Source organism: Diabrotica undecimpunctata, chromosome 6 (assembly GCF_040954645.1).
Source record: "Diabrotica undecimpunctata isolate CICGRU chromosome 6, icDiaUnde3, whole genome shotgun sequence".
Lineage (NCBI taxonomy): Eukaryota > Metazoa > Arthropoda > Insecta > Coleoptera > Chrysomelidae > Diabrotica > Diabrotica undecimpunctata.
In genome coordinates this window covers 1,619,026-1,640,786 of record NC_092808.1, presented here as the reverse complement: position 1 = coordinate 1,640,786, position 21,761 = coordinate 1,619,026, and the positions used below count along the sequence as shown (strand labels likewise).

The following is a 21,761-nucleotide window of genomic DNA, read 5'->3' as shown; positions in this document are numbered from 1 at the left end:
TTGTTAATACGAGAGTACGTGTTCGGTGAGTCCTGGCCCACATAAGGGAAATGTCTCCTGGTGACGTCCATCTTCCTAGAAGTGGCAGAATGGACAATGAGCTAAGGGCGACAGCTCCCTGGGAGGATGCAGAATGGGTCAATTGTGGCCTAAGTGTTGTGGAACTTAACTCGCCCTCCCTACTCTACAGATACAGAACCATCAAAATTTGCCTGGGAACAATTTAAAGAGATATATTAGAGGGAATTATAAAAATTGAAGACTTAAAACAACCAAAGGTGGCCTGGGAACGATTTGAAGAGATATATTAAAGGCAATTGTAAAAATTGAAGACTTAACACAACCAAAATCTAGAGAACGATATAGAGAAATAGGATAAGGTAATAATTAAAAAAACAGATTAAAAACAGTTGTTTTATTTAATGATATTTTACACCTTTTTAACAAATTTAACTACTGTATGTTTAATAAATATAAGTCTTATAAAACCTGAAAATAAAGAGTGAATCAACCAGTAAATACCTACCAAATCAAAATCTAAATTAACTTTATACTTTTCATTTCCCATCCTCTGATGGAGATTTCAATAAAGACTAAAAATTTGGAAATATAACACAGCTACCACAGGTTGATCTTGACCAGAGAACAGTTGTTGATATAATACTTTGTAAAACTAACTATAAACATCGATTACACTGGAAAATACTCTCAAAAAACATTTAATTCCCTATAAAATAAAAATGGAATTGATGTATGATATACAATGCGATACACAATTTGGGTATTTTAAATGACAGATAAACGTTAAAGCAATTTTTTAATTGAAGCAAATAAGCACAAAAGTCACATTGAGTCTTCTTCTTTTTGATCAAGTAAACATTAAACTGTTTTAGGTTAAGTTAGGTTAGGTAATAAATAACATAACCTAGAATGGTTTAATTTTTGTTTGGTAAAAATGACAAAACAATACCCAATGTTTTTCTTATTCCGTTGTAATAGAAAAATTCATCCAAAGATGAATGAAAATATGAAAAATTACAAAACCGGAATCTTTTACCATTAATTAAGAAAAACGTGTCCAAATGATATGTAATATTTTACTATCTACAATGGAAACCATGGTACTAAGTATTTTGTGGTAAAAATATATTCGTATATGAATGAATATTAGTAGCATTTACAATTTTCCAATAAAAGACTAGCTGTGTTATATTTCCAACGCTACTAATACGCTTAGAAAAGTGAAAATCATTACAGAACTGTTTACGTATTATGATCACAATAAAATATCAGGAATAAACAAAATACCAACAAAAGACTTGGCCCTATCATATAAAAATTTCACTAAGTCTCACAATTCGTCATGCAAGTCTTCGTTGTCCGATGGAGGGGCTTCGTAACAAGCGGCCGGAGTGGTAAATTCGAAGAAATATTCACATCTATTAGGTTCCGAAACACTAATAACTTTATTTTCACCGCTGCAAGACACTTTGACTACGGTGGATCGTTGAGGGCCGTTCCAGCACGTCTGACCTTTGTCGTAGGTCATTTGCTCGTACTTATTAGGCTCGCTGCCTGACCAATGGCCCCAACTGCCTAGTCGGACATCGGAAGCGCCCGATTTTGGCTGTTGGGTCGTTTTATCGAACGGACACAATTTGTAGATGTATTCGTGGTCTTCGTAATCGAAGCACTGGCCTTCTAGGTCTGCGAATTCTTCTTCAACGCCGAAATCTTTTTCCAAATATTCCTCTATTTTGGTTATTTCTCGTTCGATATCTCCGACGGCTCTGTTGGCTTCATGGTATTCATTGCGCGCTGCCGTTGCTCGATCTACGAGTTGTTGAGTCTCATCGTCGTACTTGATGGCCGGTGGAGGTGCAGTGGTTGTTGTGGGCTCCGGTTCTTGGGGCTCTTGTTCTTCCTCATCTTCATAATCGTGGTCTAAAATTAAATTTATCATTATTATTTATTTATTCTATGAAAGTACAAATATCACTTATAAAAATTGCTTAATATAAAATACAGACCCTGAGCGAAGGCATTAAAATACTCCCAAGTAAGTCTATGGAAATGTACAGTCCTAAATATTTAATACATTCCACTTTTTGTAAAGGTCTGGATTCAAGTACTATCGTTAATTGTTGCTACTCTTCTCTCCTTGTTATCACCATATAACTTGATTTATTTGCATTAAGAGTTAGTTTACAATGATCTAACCACCCTTTTACCATCTGTAAGTCAAATTCAACATCATTTTTTGCCTCATTGGGATCTTTCGTAAAGTATACAATGCAGGTATCATCGGCATACATTTGTAGTGTACCTCTTAATGGCAATGTTGAAATTAATTGAGCATAAATAAGAGCGTTGGACAAGTATCGACCCTTGAGGAACTCCACACTCAATATTTGACAATTTAACTATTCACCCTATTAACAAAGGTAAGTTGTGTTCTTCCTGATAGGTAATCATTTCACCACTTCAACACTATGCCTCTTATGCCTAAAGTTTCCAATACATATAACAGCATGTGATCAACTGTATCAAAGGCTTTCTTCAAGTCAATTGATACAAATATACAAGATTTGCCTTTATCAATTATATTTGTTATACAATCAGCTGTTGCGGTTGTTGTGCTGCTACCGTCTCTAAATCCATATTGGCCTTTATATAAGAAATTTTCATTTTTTAAATGGTGCATGATTCTATTATTTACACATGTTTCTAGAATCTTGGATAAGGCTGGTAAAAGTGAAATAGGTTAATAATTACTAGACATTGAAGAGTCACCTCCTTTAAATACTGGAACAATAGCCATTTTTAGAGCACCAAACACTTCCTGTAGTGAATGTTAAATTTACTAGAGTACTTAAAATAGGTGATATCTCACTCTTGAATTCTTTAATAGTATCAACTGATAACTCTTCTAGTCCACAGGCAGTTTTACCCTTCAACTTATTTATTATAGCTTGAATTTCCTCCTTTGTTATGAAGCTCCAAGAAAAAATGTTGTCTATTAATGGTGGTCCTGGTGGAACATATCCAGAGGGTTGAATGGCCTGAGAAAGTTCTGAACCAATTGTACCAAAGTAGTTATTGAGTTTGTTAGAAACGAAGTTAGAAAAAGATTTACAAAAATCACTAGAACATATGCATGTATATCAATAATTACTTCAGAATTCAACAAAAATTTTACCACAGAGGAGTCAAATTTATAGAACAGATAAGGCAACAATTCAAGAATGGTGTGGAAATTGTGGATTGGTGTATTATTACATGAATTAGCTTTTCCTTGAATTTATCGACAAATTCTAGCGAATAATTGACAAAAAGGGAATAGAATTTTTGTGTGTACAAAGAATTTAAAACCATAAATTATTATCCTTACAGAGTGTAAAGGAAAATGAGGGATGGATAAACAAATCATAAATCATTGTAAAATTAAAAGAAAGCAGAAGAAAACAAAGTTGATTGCTCACCTTCACTATCTTCATCAGCTTCATGTTCATCACTCTCATGCATATCTTCAGCTTCGCTTTTCTCTTCCTCTTTCTCATGCTCCTGGCCCTTTAGCCTACCAGTTTCTATCATTACGAAAGGTCTTAAATTCTTCCAACATTTGTTTACGAAGGTTTCCAAGTCCACAGATTCTTGAAGATTTAAGTAAAATTTGGCTTCATCATCAGTAACTGCAAAAATATTGTTAAATTGTATGGATAGTTAATTGCAATAAGACCGACCAATAGTAGTAGTAAATAATTTTAAATATTCGTTGAATGAAAATATAGATATACAGGAAAATATAATGCTTTGAAATCTTTGGCTGTCTAAGACAAATAAAAAAATAAAAAGACTGTTATTCTCACCTTCGCCATTATTATCTCTATCAAAAGCTATCCTAGATTTCACTTCAGCCACTTCCAACCATCCATCTTGATTTGCATCATACTTATTGAAATACTCTGTGGCCTCGCCTTTTTGAGCTTGAGCTTCTTCTTCTTCTCTCTTCTGTTTTTCTTCGTCTTCCAATTTTCTGTAGTATTCTAATGCTGTGCTTTCTAGTTCTTCAATTTCTTTTTTCAAAGCTTCCTTTTCTAACTTCAGTTTTTCTGCTTCTTCTTTGTTCTTCTGCAGCTCAGTCAGTTTCGCTTGCTTTTCCTGTTTCAATTGAATACCTGCACAAAAATTAATGTATTAATGAGATTATAACTATAAACGATATTTTTAAAACATATCTTTTATAAAGTGTCATTTGATAAGTGATCTATTAAAATTTGAGCTCAATCAGAACATACATGTTGTAATGGTTTAAGGGAAGGGAAGCTATTTTTACAGTTTTTAAAAACAATGGGTAATTCTCAGATTTGAGTGTCGAAATGTTTGTGGTTTGGTGGGAAAAATAGTTTTATGACAACTATAAATTTCATTATAATTCTACTCTATCAGAAACAATGATTAACCAGGTGGTGGGCAGATTTTAGAATGATATGATTGTCCTAAGTCAGCTGTTCTCTCGAAAACATGAAAAAGTCTACAAAATCATTTTATGTGATCATTAACTGAAGTGACATGGGAAACAGATGATTTGAAGCTATTCAAAACTTCGAAAGTATGGTGTTCATAATGGTTCATGAAAATTTGATAATGAGAAAACTATGCTCAAAAATTTGGTCGTAGTTGATCAAAAACAACATTGTGCCAATGTTTCTTAGCAGCAATTCTTTTGGTGATTGTGGCATGCATATCTTGACATAAGTATGATATTTCCTTCATTTATGGCATTGAGATGGCAAGAATCATCAATAAAAAATAAAAATATAGAGAGATTTGTGAAGTTTTGAAAAAAAAAGCACAATGAAACAGAAAAAAGTTTTGTGTATAATTTAATAAATACAGTTTTAGTATTTTTCTGTTTTATGCTTAACAAACCATATTTATCTATAGTGGCAATAAAAATTAATCAAAACGAGAAATTTGGGCAAAAAGGAATTGCATAGGTAAATCAAACTATCTAAAAAACTTGACAAACAGTTATTAAATCTGAAAAATAAATAACTATGATGCAAGCACTCTTTTTGTGTATTTTATAAATGATTGTACTACTGTATTTTTTATTTTCTTAATTATAATGGTCAAACATTATATTCATAACAATTTCCAAATTTTTTATCATTTTGATAAATCAGATCTTATCAAACACTGAGATAAGAGCTAAGACGAGTTTAAACTACTATTCACAATACCACACAATTAAGCATATTTTGATTTTATAACAAAGTCACAATTGTATTAATAAAAATTTGATAAAATGTTAAAATTCTTCAAAAATTTATTAACATATTCCAAAAAAATTGCCTCTCTAAAATGGACTGATTATGACAAAAAAAACTTACCCTTTTCGCTCATCTCCGTCCTGATTTGTTTGCCAGCCTTTACTAATTCAGCCTTACGTATCGCAGCATCTCTGGCGCTTCGCCCCAGCTCAATACAATTATTCTGACACGACGTTTCGGAAGCATACTCATCAGTGCCATCACAGCAATCACAGATACCATCATTGACCCTATTTGAAGGCAAATTTAACGGTCTATGCCCCGCATTTGTACAGTGGAATATGCCGTGGGGACAAGCTGATGTTCCTGGCTCGTCACTAGCATCTAAACAGTCACAATAATCATCATTTACTCTTGTAAACGGTATAGTTTTGCTTCCGTCGAAACATGTAAAGTCTTTGTCTGCGGGATACAAAGAGGCACGAGAAAGAGACACTCCTCTGGGTCTAGGAACTTCTGATGACAGTATTTCACATATAAATACGACTATAACTAATAAAGTATTCATAAAAGTTGTATTTTTGAAAAAAATGTTACTCATTTTAACCGGTACAGTTCCCAATCTCACTTCACAATTTAATAGGAATACGCATGCGACAAGGTAGGCAGGCAGTGAAACGTCAAACAGGGACACGTCAGTCTTTCCACTTCTTCTGTGAAAAAACACTTAACGAAAACTTCAGATTTAGATAAAGAAGATTAAAAGATTTAAAAAGACCAAATATTATTGTATTAGGTGTTATATTGGGTGTAGAATTATTTTAAATCATCGAGTTAGATTCTAACTCGATGTTTTAAATACATCGGCGTATTTGTGACGTTTTTGACAACTATTGTCACTTTCTGACACAGAACTCACGGTACTTTTTGAGTAAACTGAAATAATAATTTGTATAATATTTTTGGTGTTGTACAGTTTAGAATAAAATCCATCCTTTATAATTAAACAAGTTTTATTGATATACAGCATTTGTATTTTAGGATATTTTAAACGATATTAAGGTCACAACTGTTTTAATTTTGTTGTGTCTGTCCTATATTCATCTGTTTTTAGACAACCAACATTACACATAGACGTTAAGAGTTTTATATAGCTTAAGTGCTAGAGTGTGCTAATGAATTTATTAAACAAATATTAAATACAAATCTAAATTGTTCCCTTATATATATATGATATGAATATTATTATGATTTGTTATAACCAGTAATTTTTCGTTTTAATTAATGTTTCAATTTTATTTAAACCGTTTATCACATTTTGCAGAAGAAAATATCCTAACTGTTTTTATATACAAATACGAATAGGTATAACAACATAATAAAATACGCAATTATGATGTTTAAATATACAATCAAAATTCTTAAGAAATTGCCCTTCCAAGTTCTTAATAATAAAAAAATTACATCAGATATGTGGTAATCAAAATGAACAAACCAGTCACTTACCGAAAAAGAACGCACCCCCTTTTTTAATGTTTTTTGTATTATGCCATTTTTTTCATTTGTGTGGTAAAAAAACGATAGAGTAAATACATCAAAACATGAAAAAATGCCAAATACATGTGTAGAAACTGGTTTATATAGACACTAAAACCGGTAGTTTTCAATAAATAATAAAGCAATTGTTTGAATAATTGCTAATCGGTTTAGGGCTCGTTTTTAACTGGTTTAGTTAATCGTACATGATTTCTTCATAATTTAAAACATGTTTAGGTATATAGTTTTTGTGCAAATGGAATCGAAGACTAGAAGAAGCAAATGAAATTAAAGTACCTATATATTCTAAGATGGACTTCAATAGACTGTAAGTAACACCATTGTTTAAAAGTAACACTATGCTTTCTTGGGTAATATTTGTTTATGTTCATCTGTTTTATTTTAAATTTTTCAAAATTATTACCTACAGGTCGGTGGACTGATCCGCGTTGGAAGTTGTAAATAATTACACTTCATTTGGATTTTTAATTAGTATAAACTACTTATCAAAATAAGACATAGAACCTCTTGAGCTTATTAACTGAAAAACCAAAATACAGCATAGATCAGAATGACATAAAATCAAGTCCACACAAGGTTGTCGAGGTATTTGATGAAAAAGATGGATTCCCAAAAATAATTTTTCACTCGTTTTATTTTTCATATATTTTTATTGTATTTGTATAAATTATATTATTATATAAAGATTTTTTATGAGAAATATATGTAATCTGGGCTATTTCATCCTGGTTTATTTCTTAGTTTTTTGAAGTTATGGTATATACACTCCGATGCAAAAAAACGCAAGGGAGAAAATTTTGGCCAAATTCAAAGTATGTATTTCAATTTTGTTATTTTTAGCCCTATTTGGATGATTTTTTTAGCACACTGTGTATAAATTTATAAATTTCAATTTGTTATAGTCAGTTTTTTGGTAAAATTTTATATTTTTTGACTTATTGTACGGGGTTAATTAAAACGTGGTTTTATTAACTTTGAAACATCCTGTGGAATAATTCCGTTTACGAATTTTCGTAAAATCTTATTTTTCGGTTGCAACCATGTCTCCTAAGCATTGTGTTTTTTGTTTCATGTTAAAATATTCCTTGGTTCATTTTTTAGAGCCAAATGAATTTGCCATCCACAATTTAGGACTTTTTAAATTATGATTATTTTGTAGTTATTTTGTAATACGACGAGGTGGCTTTGGTCACTATTATCATTATAAAAAGAGGTTAAATCTTTGTTAATGGGTATATATTTAAAAACCCTTAAAAGGGCTACATCACAAACACGAACGTTTTCGGAACAACAGTTCCATCATCAGGTTAAAAATACAGGAACATGCCTGAGCCACCAAAATATTAGGAAAGACCCTTTAAAATATATAAAGTTACCAAAGATTGTACATAATGTTATTATTATTATTTGATGTTTAATATTTTAATTAAATTTTACTTCAGGTAACATACACCCATGCTTTAAGTGAGTTCCAGTGTCCGGAGAGTAAACCTCTTCAAACGGACTTCAGCTGGTAACTGATTGACAGCTGAAGTCCGTTTGAAGAGGTTTACTCTCCGGACACTGGAACTCACTTAAAGCATGGGTGTATGTTACCTGAAGTAAAATTTAATCTTATATACTAAAAGGCTAAGCCCTTTTCTTGTGCGCAATACTCCTCCTAAACGGTGATAAATAGGAGAATAATTTTTTCGGATAATTAAACAGATTGTTGAGTAGATTGCCCCTAAGGTTTAAAATTTAAAAAATTCGAATCGCTTTAAAAATGGCGGCCATAAAATGAATTTTTCCTATAGTAAAGTATAGGAATTCAATATTATACACAATGCAACGACGCGTCAATTCTCGAATGCTGGAATGCACCAACAAGTGTTTCCACTTAAGGAATAACGATAATGACCAATCAAAATTAGGGATCCTCCTGTCTTCGATTTAAATTTATGGGGTCTGTTTTACACTATCTGATGAGTTGGTATTTTTTTATTTTTATGTTTAGTTAGAAAGTATTCTGTTTCCAACAAGTGCAGCGTGTGTGAGGTGTTGTGATTGATATTTAGAGATTTAGACTACGTTTTGAGTTTAATACTTGAAGAATTAAATAATGAGGTAAGCATTACTTTGTTTTTAATTTATTAGTTAGAAATATGTTATTAATTTTGTAGAGAATAAGTCACAATTTTACTTTAAATTAGGTTTATTTTAAATAAATAAATAAAAAATAAACTAATTATAAAGTAAAATTATGGCGTATTCTCAAAAAAGTGGAACAGTAGGCGGTAGTGTAGACTAGCGCGGAGCATCATACTGTTTTCTGTATTTTTTAAATTTAAATAATATTTAAATATAAATTTAGTTAGTTAGTTAGAGTTCTCAAACCGACTTCTTTTTCTTAAACGTGGCATTTTACAATCTAAAATATGCAAAAAAAAGTTACTTCCGGTTTTACTTCCGTTTTTTATTTAAGAGGGGCGGAGTCTAACAATCATATTGTTTCCGTTTCCTAATGTAAATCTTCCTGAAAATTCTAAAAAATTACTGTATCGATTTTCAATTTAAAAAAATTGGCTTCGATACAGTTTATTTTTAGGATTTTTGGAACATTTACACCAGGCGACGGAAACGATGGATCGTTAGACTCCGCCCCTCTTAAATATCAGCAAAACTTATATCAAAACTCGATGTCGAGTTGGTCCGCTAGTTAAAATATTAAACATCAAATAATAGTAATAACATTTTGTACAATCTTTGGTAACTTTATATATTTTAAAGGGTCTTTACCCTAATATTTTGGTGGCTCAGGTATGTTAACCTGTATTTTTAACCTGATGATGGAACTGTTGTTCCGAAAACGTTCTTGTTTGTGATGTAGCCCTTTTAAGGGTTTTTAAATATATACCCGTTTACAAAGATTTAACCTCTTTTTGTGATACGTGGTATACAGCCACCTGCAGGAACTATTTTCCTTGTGGATTTTAGTATCATTATGTCATATTGATACTTTACCTATGACTGATCATGGTTCTTAGTGTCGAAGATTGTACGAAAGCCGTTGCTCTGGTTAAATAGGCGAAATTATGAATATGTGGCTAGAGTACTACACACTCATTGCCTTACCATCCAAAGGGTAGTGGAACGTTTTATACGAGTGCGAACAAGAAATCAGCTGCAAGAAGTTCGAGGCAATAATGTTAGTGTATTTACAGTTCTAGTTCCACAAAGTGGATAGACTACAATTTTCCAGGAAACATTTACACTGGAATTTAGGACAATGGAGTAATGTTCTTTTTACGGATGAGTGGAGATACTGTCTTCACTCATCAGATGGGAGAGAACGAGTATGGCGTCGAACTGGAGAGAGATTTGCGGGGTGCTCTTATCTAATTAGGATCCTGAAGATACCATGGACAAAGTCACCAATGAAGAAGTATTACGGAGGATGAACACAACCGCGGATTTGGTCAACATCGTGAAGGGCCGTAAGCTGCAGTATTTGGGACATATAATGAGAAATCAAGGCAGATATAAGCTACAATGCATTTTGCAAGGTAAAATTGAAGGGAAAATGGCCCCAGGATGAAGAAGAATATCCTGGCTTTCTAACCTGAGAGCATAGTATAGAAGGATCTCAACACAGCTATTCCGTATAGCAACCAACAGAGTTACCATAGCCAGAATTATCGCCAACGTTCAGAATGGACAGGCATCCTAAGAAGAAGATCCCTCATTTACCTTGTAGAACCATCAAAAACCTGTATGAGATTTTTACGTGAAATCCATGATTTTTCACAGATTAACTGAAGTGAAATAAAAGTCATTTATAATAAAATTAGGTATTTTATTTGGCTAACAATACAATAGCACTGGTAAACATACAATAATTTATACATAAAAATTACATTGATAGAAAATAGCAAAAAGTGTACATAATACTTTAATATTTTGTAAGTTTTTTACAATTATCTTAGTTCGAGACTTTGAGATATGAAGAAAGACTTTTATAATTTCATATTGTAAATATACAGTGCTTTTCAGATACAACTATCCACCGTAAAGAACTTTTGAACTTCTATTTTTTAGCGAAAGCGCAAAAACACGCCAATTACTATTTGAAGGAAGAGACATTATGTCATATTTAAGCTTGTTGGAAAGGCACCCTCTCACCCCCCATATCATCCCTTATTTTTTAATTTACTTGACCCTATTTTACTCTATATTTGGATTCTCCTTTTTGTACTGATTTTAAAAATGTATAATACATTTTCAAGATCGAAAACGTTATGCTGCTACTGTATAAATTTTGACGACACTTGCAAAAGTTTTAAAAAGTTTTTAACTACATGTTTATTTTATATACCTAAATACAATGGTGAAGTGTTTTAACTTCTGTATGTTTTTTTAAACGATGGTATACAGGCAACTACTGGGATTTTCCCATTAATTTTACAAAAATAGTAATTGTGCAAGAGCTGCTGCTAGAAATTTTAATGAAGCTCACCACAATAGACATGCAACTTATAAGTACGTACTTTAACCAAATAAAAGGCAGATAGATATCGAGCACAGTTTTTTTTTATTAAATCTTGCCTAGATAACGAAGTTATTTCGTTGTCAAAGCATCATCAGGGGCATTTCGTCAAAATTATAGGCTATCCAACAAGTTTATGAATGTCATAAACATTTACACAACACTAGACAAAGCACAAACAAAGCACAAGTTAACTTATAGGCTGAGCAAGTACAGTCACTGTCAACAATAAGCAAAGCAATCGCTGTTTCACCCTCTACAGCCTTACGAATCTTCCACAAATTTAAGTTCCATCCATTCAAAATTTAATTGGTACAAGATTAATAATCCATAATTGTTAAGCAATATTTGCTTTTCCGATAAATGCTTATTTTAATTAAATGGCTTGGTGAACAAGCATAATTGCCGTCACTGGGATGAAATTGATCCACATATTGTGCATCAATTTCACACACAGCATCCTCAAAGATTAAACTTATGGTGTGTTATCTTAGGGGATCAAATGGTGCATCGTATCTTGAGTTACTTAGGCAAGATTTTGATCGTATTAGAAAAATAGTAGAAAATAATAATAACCTTTCCGAAGATTTGGTTGTATTTCAAGATGATGAAGCTGCTCCAAACTTTGTTCTACCTGTGTGACAATTTTTAAACGAAACTTTTTCCTTTCGTTAGATAGGTAGAAGAGGACAGATGATGGATTGGCCACCTAGGTCACCGAATTTAACACCCCTAGACTTCTTCTCATGGGGGTATTTAAAATCAAAAATTTATTATACTCAACCACAATCTCTGGATGATTTACGACAAATAATAGAGGATAAATGTCGACAATTAAATGCAGACGTGGTAAGCAATATCAAAGAAGAATTTTAAAATAGATTGTACTATTGTATGAAAGTGAATGGCAGTCATTTTGAACAATTATTGTAAACATTTTGGTAGTGAAATGTTAATTCTAAATGTTTCTTGATGTTGTATTTATTTTTCTCATAAACAAATCACTTGATTCTTCACTTCTGAGCATCATGTGTTATACATTTTTGAAATCAGTACGAAGAGGAGAATCGAAATATCAAATAAAAAATGTGGAAGTAATTTAGTAATTAAAAATGTGGAAGTGGGTGGTGGGAGGGTGCCATTAGATTAGAAGTTCAAAAGTTATTTATGTTGGTTGGATAGTCTTATCTGAAAAGCACTGTATGTATTAATTGTGGTAAACCATGGGTGAATTCTTTATTCGGAGCTCCTGGTATCCATCGTTTTTCAGTTTGTTTTGTTAAACATCCAGTGATTTAGTAGAGTAAAGTAATTTAGTAGATTGAAATGAATGTTTATACAAGTAGAGTAAAAGTAATCGTTTACATTTGAGAAGTATTTAGTGAGCAGTTTAGTTGAATGAAAATGTGGTGTGGAGATCTACTCGACACTTCCAGTCAGCTCGACTTAAATAAATCTGTTCAAACGAATTCAATGATAAATTACTCGACCACTCGACCGCAGTACTGGACGTATCTATTCCAACTCTTGAAATCGTTATACTCCATTTTACCTGAAGTCCAGTTCCTCTTTCGTATCAATTTCGTAACTAATTATCGTTACCTTTAATCGTCCCCAACCTATTAGATCTATATCGTGTGGAGTCTTACAGCTTTTGCCATATCTTACATAGCGAGTCTTCAATAGATCTTTGGAGAACAATGCTATCATAAAAGCATCTCTACAGATCTTAAAAACTACCTCCCGGTCTTTTATCTCAGGTGAACAAATTATTCATAAAGATACTAACAGGACGATTAGCTTCCAAACTAGGATTCGACAAACCTAAAGTATTATGACCAATGACAGATTCTACACCTTTAGCTTTACAACTGTCCGTATAGATGGTAGCAAAAGCTTTAATTTTTGAAGTTATACTTCTATACGCGCGCTCCACGTTGGAAATTTGTATGGGAGTGAATCTGTGAAATCATTACATATGTAAGATAATGAGTAAGAGAGAGACAGACATATAATAAAATATTTATTAATATTATTATTTATGTGATATGTTTTGTATTATTTATTAAATGTTCATAATTATATTATTCTTTTGTATTTCAAAATAATAATCTCAATAAATCACTGTATGATCCAGAACTGTCAATTTTGAAATACATTTGTATCATGTCCTCGGTAGTGTAGTAGTCAGTATCCCCGCCTGTCACGCAGGAGACCGGGGTTCGATTCCCAGTCGGGGGGGGGGACTTTTTGATTAATATTATTACATTATTGTCATTTTTAAATACTTATGAATATTGCAGTTTAATTTGTATTGTATTATTATATTAATAACAAAATAAACAATGAATTTTACTGCAGAGTATGTGTAAAAATTTTTGCATTCAACTCCTTTTATACATATATGAAAATAAAAATATACATTTTCATCAAAATATTGATTCAATCCTTCATTGTTAGTAAGTTGTTATTAATTCTGTTTCTCTTTCTGCTATGTCGTACCTATAGAATTACATATGTAATGATTGTGCAGATTGACTCCCAAATAAATTTGTAACGGCGAATGCGTGTATAGAAGTGTAGAACTTCCACCGGCAGTCCCACTGGACTGCCACACAAGTTTTTTTTTAAGTACTTGTTGGTAGAGGCTAAAATAAGGTTTCTTCTATTTTCCATTTTGTAAGAGGCAAATTCATACTGGGAATAAATTTTCTCATAGTGTACTTTCTAAATATACTTATTAATCTGAATTTTCTAATAGTTCTGAGTTTCCTATAAATCTGCTTGATAAAAACCGTGGGATCTTTGTGAAACTGTGAAGGTTATCTACAAAGATGGAATGTTTTGAAAATGATAATAATGTCTAATTTCGACGAAATGCCAAATTCATAATGAGGTTAACCAAACTGTTGATTCCAACGAAATTGTCAAAACATACAATTATACTTTCTCGATAAGATATCGTTAATTCTAACAAGTTAATTATTACAATTAAATAAAAGATATTCGGGTTAAATAAAATAAACATGAACCTGACAAATTTACTTCAGATAAGAAAATATTCTCACGAGAACAGAATCAATATCGGTCATTAAAAATACTAAAATATACTTTACAATTATATCGCCACTCTGAAATCATATCATTCACTGAAGATGGTCTCATTAATACCGAAAAAGTTCTGATGAAATTGTAATCCATTTGGAAAATTTAATTTTTTAATAAATTTTTAAATATATCGTCAGCTGTATGCAATAGTGGCTTAACTCAAAAATTGACAAAATTGAGTTAACATCACCAGAGGACTTGAAAAAGTCTTGTTTATGACCTGCACAACTGACAAAGTAATAATAGCAAAAATGTCCACTGGACGTCACTAGTGTCGCTATGACATGTTGTCGGTTGAGATAAATTGTTTCTTGCAGTACTGGCCCTTTTTAGTTGTGCAGTGGAAGTTGAACCATGTCGATATCAAATTTCTCTACAATACCGGCACTTTTGAGTTGTGCCACTATAGCAGACAATTTTAGATATTTTCAAACTGTATCAGTAAAAATTTTGGAGTTGTGTCACATTAAATAAAACGAATACATGTATCATCCACATTTTCATCAGAGGCTTCTGATGAAAATGTGAAGACTGAAGTACCAGAAGACCTGACGATGAATAAACCTACTCGTAAAAGTAAGGCTTATCCGGACCAATGGAAAAGAAAGGTCAATAAGTTTCTTAGAGATTCAGGCTAAAAATACACCAATGTTAACGGTAATCTTACAGGCTTGCAGTTTAGATCCATCTTGCAATCCATGTAGACTAAAATGTGATGACGTCACAAGAAAGAAAATCTTTGAAAAATATTGGTCAATGGGAAATAAAAATTAACAACAAAGTTATATTCTGAGATCCATGTCTGTAATTAAACCAACATACCGATATGCAGATAAAAGTACCACATCAAGCCGTGGTTATAATCATCCATTTTATTTGGAAAACCGTGATCAGACAAAAAAAGAGTGTGCAAAAGATTTTTTATATCCACCATTGGAGTTACACCTTTCTTCAATTCCGACAATGAAGAGCCACTATTGTCGAAGTAATACGTCAAAAATATATAGGAGGCAAAACATTGAAAGATCTGTACAATGATTATAATGCTGATTGCCCAAGAGACACTGATCAATTTATAAAAGTTGGTTTATATCGTAAAACTTTTTCTTTTCTCCCAAAAAAGATCAATGTCAGTATTGTGAAAAATACAAAAATTCGAGCAGTGAAGCAAAAATAGCCCTCGAAGATGCTTATAATAGCCATCATAAGGAGAAAAACTAAAGCCGGGAGCTAAAAACACTTGACAAAGAGAATGTAACTTACAAAAAGTTCTTGTTTTAACCTACAAGCTGCCCTACCGACACCATATCATTTCCTATGAGGACATAAGAAAAAGGGACTGGGAAATATGCACAGCTATGTTTGGTACGAAGGAGAAGGCAGTAAAGGAGCCATAGAAATTGGTTCTGGCGATTTGAAAAACACATTTTACTCAGACAATTGTTGTGGCAAAGGAAAAAACAAGTACCTAATTTCAATGTATCAGTACAACACTTTCGATAGCGAATAAATCGAAAACTATTAATCTTATCAAAAAATGTATAGAACATTTTTTGCCTAGAATTAATTTTTCTACCAATTTTTGCGGTCAAAATATGATAAAAAATTTAGTAGTGGCAACTACTCACATGGTAAAAGCGCCTTTCTCCATCATATAGATTTTGATAATTGGACTATCCTATACTTATCAAATTTTCAAGTAAATCGATCTTATCTGAAAAAATTGCGTGGTGAAAACCATGGTTTCCTGGACTATATGGTATACCACTGGGATCCTTCCCTTTTATAAGAAAAATAACTGAAATTACTATTTACAATATTTTTTACAATATTTATTTTAAATATATAAAACATGAAGAATTTTAGATATTAAAAATTTTGTCGTTCTAAAAATCTTTCCTCAATCTCAAAAATCTAAGCTCACTTACCGAATATACCGCGTTTTTTACTTTTCGCAACACTATTGCCATTTTGCGTGTCGTTCATTTGTGGCACAGTGTCTTTGTTTTGTCGGAAATACACTTTTTTATCCGTAGGAACAGGGGGTAGAGGCCGGGAAGGGGCGACATCTCTATGTACAGGAATCACATGGTTGGGATATCTGTTATCCACGTTTTGGTACCGCTTGTACATGTCGTTGGCACTTGCGGTTAGTCTTGAATTACGAACAAAGTTTTGAGGAGGAGGGTGGGAGGTTGGTACAGGTTGGAGTTGTCCCAGCATCACTCCAGATCTTCGTACGTTCAAGGAGGGGCTGTTTTGTTCGTGAATCTGGCCATACATGTCGCATACTTTGTCACTGACTGTAATTTGTCTAGGTACTCCCCTAGAATAACCATATATTGGCTCCGCGATGCTTTGCCTTGAGGCGTAAACAACATTTTGTTGATTATTAGGTACATAGCCTCCCATATAACCATATACGTCATCTTTTATAAATATTTGTCGACGTTGCTGTATTTGTGGTTTAGGGATATAGGTTTGCGAATTATCGAAAGACATTCGTCTGGAAACTCGCTGATGTTGGCCATATATCGGCTCTACCAGCTGTATTGAATTATATCTGGTAAGATGAGCAGGTGACAGGTTAGGTTCTTCGGGAATATTATCTCTTACAGGACCTCTGTAACCGTAAATTGGTTCTTGGTGCACTTGTCTGGAGAAATTCTGGTAATAAGGTGGATCTTGTCGTACAGTCTGGTTACTGTAAGGCCTATTAGCATATCCGTAGATTTCTTTCCCGTCTACGATAAGTTTACTCGTTTGTTGTGGGTTGTTAGGCAAGAACACATCGTCGTCTATACTGTCAAGTCTTCTAGCTTCCTCTTTTCGCTGTGGTGGATTTTGGGTATAACCGTTTTTCGTAGGCCAAACATCAACAGCGCCATTGCCAAAACTAACTTTTTTATACTGCTGATCATCTATTAACTCCCTTGAGGGAGTCGTGAGGCTACCTCGCTTGAAAATTGGTCGATAAAGGGCATTATCACCTCTTTGCACCACATCTACAGTTCTTCTTTCAGGAGCGTTTCTTCTAAACTGTTGTGGATACTGATTCTGGTAATTCACAACAGCTCTACCTTCTGGAATAGGAGTAGGTTGAAATCTGCCGTAAGTTTCCACTTCTACTACCGGTATTTGCGATTTGGGCTCTCTTGGTAAGCTAAGGCTTCTCCTACCATTTCTTTGAGATGGTGAAGAGCTTCTCGACCTTCTAAAGCTGATAGGATCTTCGGCGTAACCGAAGGGCATCACTTGCATTTGATAATAATACAGATCTACGTTCTCCTGCTCCTTTAATTTCTTAATTTCCTTCCAGTAGTAAGCTTCTACGCTCTTTCTCATTTCTTCTTTTTGCGGCGAATGTTTGTTTGATGGTGGCTGTCGCATCTCAACGGGAGTGGATGACCTAGAGCTGCCTTGCCTTATGGAAGAAAGATCCGGATTTGCTAAAAGCGTGTTGGGGGTGGGGGATCTCATTGTACTGTTTAACAGTTTTTCTTGCGAACCCTGTCTATTTCTCATATCGTAAACGGGAGATCCTTGAACATTTCTCATATCGTAAACGGGAGATCCTTGAATATTTCGCACATCATAAACGGGAGATCCCTGAACATTTCTCTGGACGATAAGATGATCAGGGGTTGCTCGATGTATCAATCTCTCCTGAGATCCAATATTCATATTTCTGTTTTCGTAATTAGGAGAAATTTGATTGGTTCGTGACATTAGTGGTTCTGGTGATTTTAAGGGTAGTTTTTCTTGAGAACTGATTAGTCGCATCCTATTTTCGTAGTTTGGTGAATAATGGCCACTTTTTTGCAGATCCAAAAGTCTCTCCTGTGAACCGACAAACGCATTAACATTCCTGCTATCAAAATTTGGAGAACTTTGGTTATTTCTTTGGATGTTCACATATTCTGAAGGCCTTGCTTCTTGTGATTTAGCATAAATCATCATATTATTCTTATTTTCGTAGTTAGGCGATAATTGATTATTCCTAACATACTCAGGTATTCTTGATATCGGCGGTTTGCTGGTCACAAGGAAATTATTTCGTACATTATCATTTCTTTGAATTCCAATATTGTCTGGGTAATCAATACTGATCTCCAACTTCTGATGACTCGAATTGAGTTGATTGTTTTTCTTTTTTGTTGGAGTTGGCGATCGGGAGCCTCTTAATAGCTCTGTAGCTATCAGCTTTTCAGCACTGACGTGATGTTGAGGTATCGGAGACCTCATTCGTGGCGACATGGGACCAATATCTCTGTTAGGCGGCAGTCTTAGCTTCGTCTGTTCCAACGAAGGTGATCTGGGCGGCTTTTGAACCAAGTTATATTGAACTGGAGCCTCTTTTTTCATCTCCAGACTGTCTAGAACCGTGCCATATGTATCATTCAATGTAGGTTGGGTGTTCGTTTTTGGTTTGGGCGAAGAGATGGATTTTTGTGGAAGGGGTAATTGTGGTTTGGGGCTAATTTTTGGTTTGGTCAAAGATGTGTTCTGGTAGGGGTTGGGTAAAGGTCTTTCTGAGTTTATAGGAATCAAAGCTTTGGGATTGACCAATCGTACATCTTGGATTTGTCTCAGTTCTTGTGCTCTAGGTGGAGTGTTCCTGTTGGTTTCTGCAAATCGGAGAGACTTGTAGGGACTTTCTGAATCACTACTATATTTTTTAAATGAATTTTCCCGGTCAGACTCCATCGTACTAGCTGAAGAACTAGTATCGATAAATTTGTTTATATTAGCTACCTTCTTAAAGTCCATTGGACCAGGATTTGTTGTTTTAATTGGTTGTTCCTTGTCTACAGGACTATCAGGATTTTCGAAATTTTGTTTTATATTGTTAAATTCTTTTACATGTTGTTGCGCGTATTTCTGTTCCATTTCTTGTATTACTTTTAAGGGAGGAGGAATTTTTTCCTCTGGCTGTGGTATCCGAGTCGGCTTTGGAATAGAAGAATTGCCCCCACTCTGTCTATAAGGCGACTGTCTGGAAAAGGCACTAGTCTCGTTTTGTAAATTTTCATTATTTACATTCTTTTTTTGTTGCAAACTTTCGGTTTCCTCTTTTTTCTTCTTTTCTTTGCTGGAAAAAAATTTCCCGGAAAATATTTTCCGAAAACTGTTGGTACGTTTTTTGTGTTTGGGCTTTCCAGAATCCATCGTGAACAAATCTAATTCTTTTCCTAGCTTGTCCACAGTTTCTATTGATTCGGATCTTGTAACTACAGTGATGAATTCCCCAGAGCTAGAGCTGTTTTTTCTAAAAACTTCGTTCGAATTTTCATCCCTTTTCTTCGATCTTCTGTCCAGGTTTAGGCTGTTTCTGTACTTGGATTTTTCGTTGGTTTTCTTATTGGATAAGATTATTTCACTCTTCACGGATTGTCTTGGTTTGGCTAATGGAAGCTTGGACTTATTTCTAATAAACTCCTGTTCTTGCTTGGTCAACTTAGGAGGTTGTAATTTGGCGGTTTCTGCATCACTCTTGCCGCTTTCGTTTTCCGAGTTTTCGTATTTGGATTTGATCGAGTCTAGTTGTCTCGTAGGCGACAGGGATCTGTGCAGCTTGGCATAAGCAGTCTTGTTAATGATTTTTCTATCAGTTTCTGGGTCTCTTCGTAGTATTAGTAGGTCGTTATCGATTTTCACTTTTGTTGTAACTATTGTCGTAGTGGTTAGTGTTTCTTCGATTGATTTGGTGGTGCTTGTTTCACAGCCGATGTCTGTTTGGTTCGCTGAACTTTCTGGCGTGGATTTTTCTTCGACACTCTCAACGGCATTTTGCCGAACTAGGATGTCCATGTTGAAGATGGATGCAGTGTCTGACTATTAGATTCTCCTGAAAAAGAAAATAAACATATATTAGTGTGTTTTTGGTCTTGATTACAAATTCACAAAACAAAATTAAAGCAAATGAAGATTGTTAAATAAATACATGGCGGCAGGTTTGGTAGCGAAAACCCTTTGTCTTCTTAATGAGATATAGCTAACATAGATGTAACCTGCTAAAAATCATGTTCGATTTCTTTCGAAAAGCGTTCCCATTGATCATTTTTTATTTTTCTTACAAGTGCATGTGTTTCGTTTCTAAGGGTGTGTTCATTACGGAGACCATCGCATGGTATCCTCGCCTAGAACATAGCACTGATAGCCCAGGAAAATAAGCATTTTTCATGACACTCGTCCGGCCAGGCAAACGACCATTGTTTTGAGTAGTATCTGTAACAAAAACCTATATGTTTCCCGTAGTCGATTTTTTGGACTTAATTAGTTATTAACAAATTAAGGTCAGAAAACGGAAAATTTTTGCTTTTTTCGTCTATCAGCAAAAAATGAAGCATTTTAAACAAATTTTAGAAGAGGAGTAACTTAGAAGTTAAGTAAAAACTTTAAAAGTAGCGTTTTCTAAACGTTTCTATCTTTATTTGATGCTAAGGAAGTTGAAAAATAAGTCAAAAATTTTGATTTTTTATTAATGTTAATAATTTTTTTGAAAATAAACTTATAAAATTTATATTTTATGGAATTCTGTGTCTTATAGCGCTTAAAATATAATCAAAATTTCAAAGTGATGGGTAAAATAGTATAAAAGTTATTTTATTTGTTTATCCCAAATTAATTTTTTTTGCAACAATATAAGTCAGAAAATTATATAGTTTTAGTAATTGTAAGGGTAGTTTCTGGAAGAAGAAGACCTGTTCTAATATTTACATTAAAAAAAAATTAAGAAAATTAATTTTAAATATGGCAAAATAATTTTGCAGAAATATGTCGTTTTTTTGCTTATAAACAATTAGAATAAGTTTTTAACCATTGCCTGTTAAAATATTATTTTTTTATATTTAAAAAGCCTGCATTTTTTCACAAATTTAAAAGAAAAAATAATTGTACTAAAATAATTTGGGACAAAGTTAGCCTATTTTTTTATTTAATTTACAACAGCTTTGTTTATATCTTCTTATATATATGATATATTCTTCAGTATAGTTTTGAAATATTGTAAACATTTCATTTAATTAGCGAAACAAAATGGTTCAACAAAATGGAATGGTCCATTTATTCGACACTAGGGGAGTCCCTTACAACATGTAAAAATTTCATTTTGTGAATAACATGATCTTTGAATGTATATTTGAATACTTGCAATTATTGTAATAAAAAAATTAGATGTATTAGATTAGATTTACTTACAATATTGTAAAAAATAGATTGATAAATTTACATAGATAGGATAAAAATATATATAAGTAAAATTTGTGGGAAAAGAAATTATTCTAACTTTATTT

General features: G+C 33.2%; 2 protein-coding genes across 4 annotated transcripts in view; both read right to left on the bottom strand.

The window, feature by feature from the left end:
* Nucleotides 1–400: 400 nt before the first annotated feature.
* Nucleotides 401–5,953, bottom strand: GCS2beta (glucosidase 2 subunit beta). The gene is made up of 4 exons (XM_072533967.1): nucleotides 5,397–5,953; nucleotides 3,870–4,178; nucleotides 3,483–3,692; nucleotides 401–1,944 (listed from the first exon to the last, which is right to left on the bottom strand). The coding sequence occupies exons 1-4, from the start codon at nucleotides 5,875–5,877 to the stop codon at nucleotides 1,352–1,354; spliced, it is 1,593 nt and encodes a 530-aa protein (XP_072390068.1). The 5' UTR covers nucleotides 5,878–5,953; the 3' UTR covers nucleotides 401–1,351.
* Nucleotides 5,954–10,647: 4,694 nt separating this feature from the next.
* The window catches only part of LOC140442985 (uncharacterized), a 104,796-nt gene continuing 93,682 nt past the window's right edge, over nucleotides 10,648–21,761 (bottom strand). For all 3 annotated transcript variants that reach the window (XM_072533971.1, XM_072533973.1, XM_072533970.1), the window contains exon 2: nucleotides 10,648–20,314. In XM_072533971.1, the coding sequence (XP_072390072.1) occupies nucleotides 16,387–20,277 (3,891 nt within the window). In that variant the 5' untranslated portion in view covers nucleotides 20,278–20,314 and the 3' untranslated portion in view covers nucleotides 10,648–16,386. The remainder of the gene's footprint in view (nucleotides 20,315–21,761) is intronic.

What these genes read in the sequence shown, in the direction of transcription:
- GCS2beta (XM_072533967.1), bottom strand. Translation starts at nt 5,877, where the DNA reads ATGAGTAACATTTTTTTCAAAAATACAACTTTTATGAATACTTTATTA. An exon ending in GACGGAGATGAGCGAAAAGG is followed by an intron (nt 4,179 to 5,396) that starts GTAAGTTTTTTT and finishes ATTTTTGTGCAG; the next exon opens with GTATTCAATTGAAACAGGAA. An exon ending in TAGAGATAATAATGGCGAAG is followed by an intron (nt 3,693 to 3,869) that starts GTGAGAATAACA and finishes ATATTTTTGCAG; the next exon opens with TTACTGATGATGAAGCCAAA.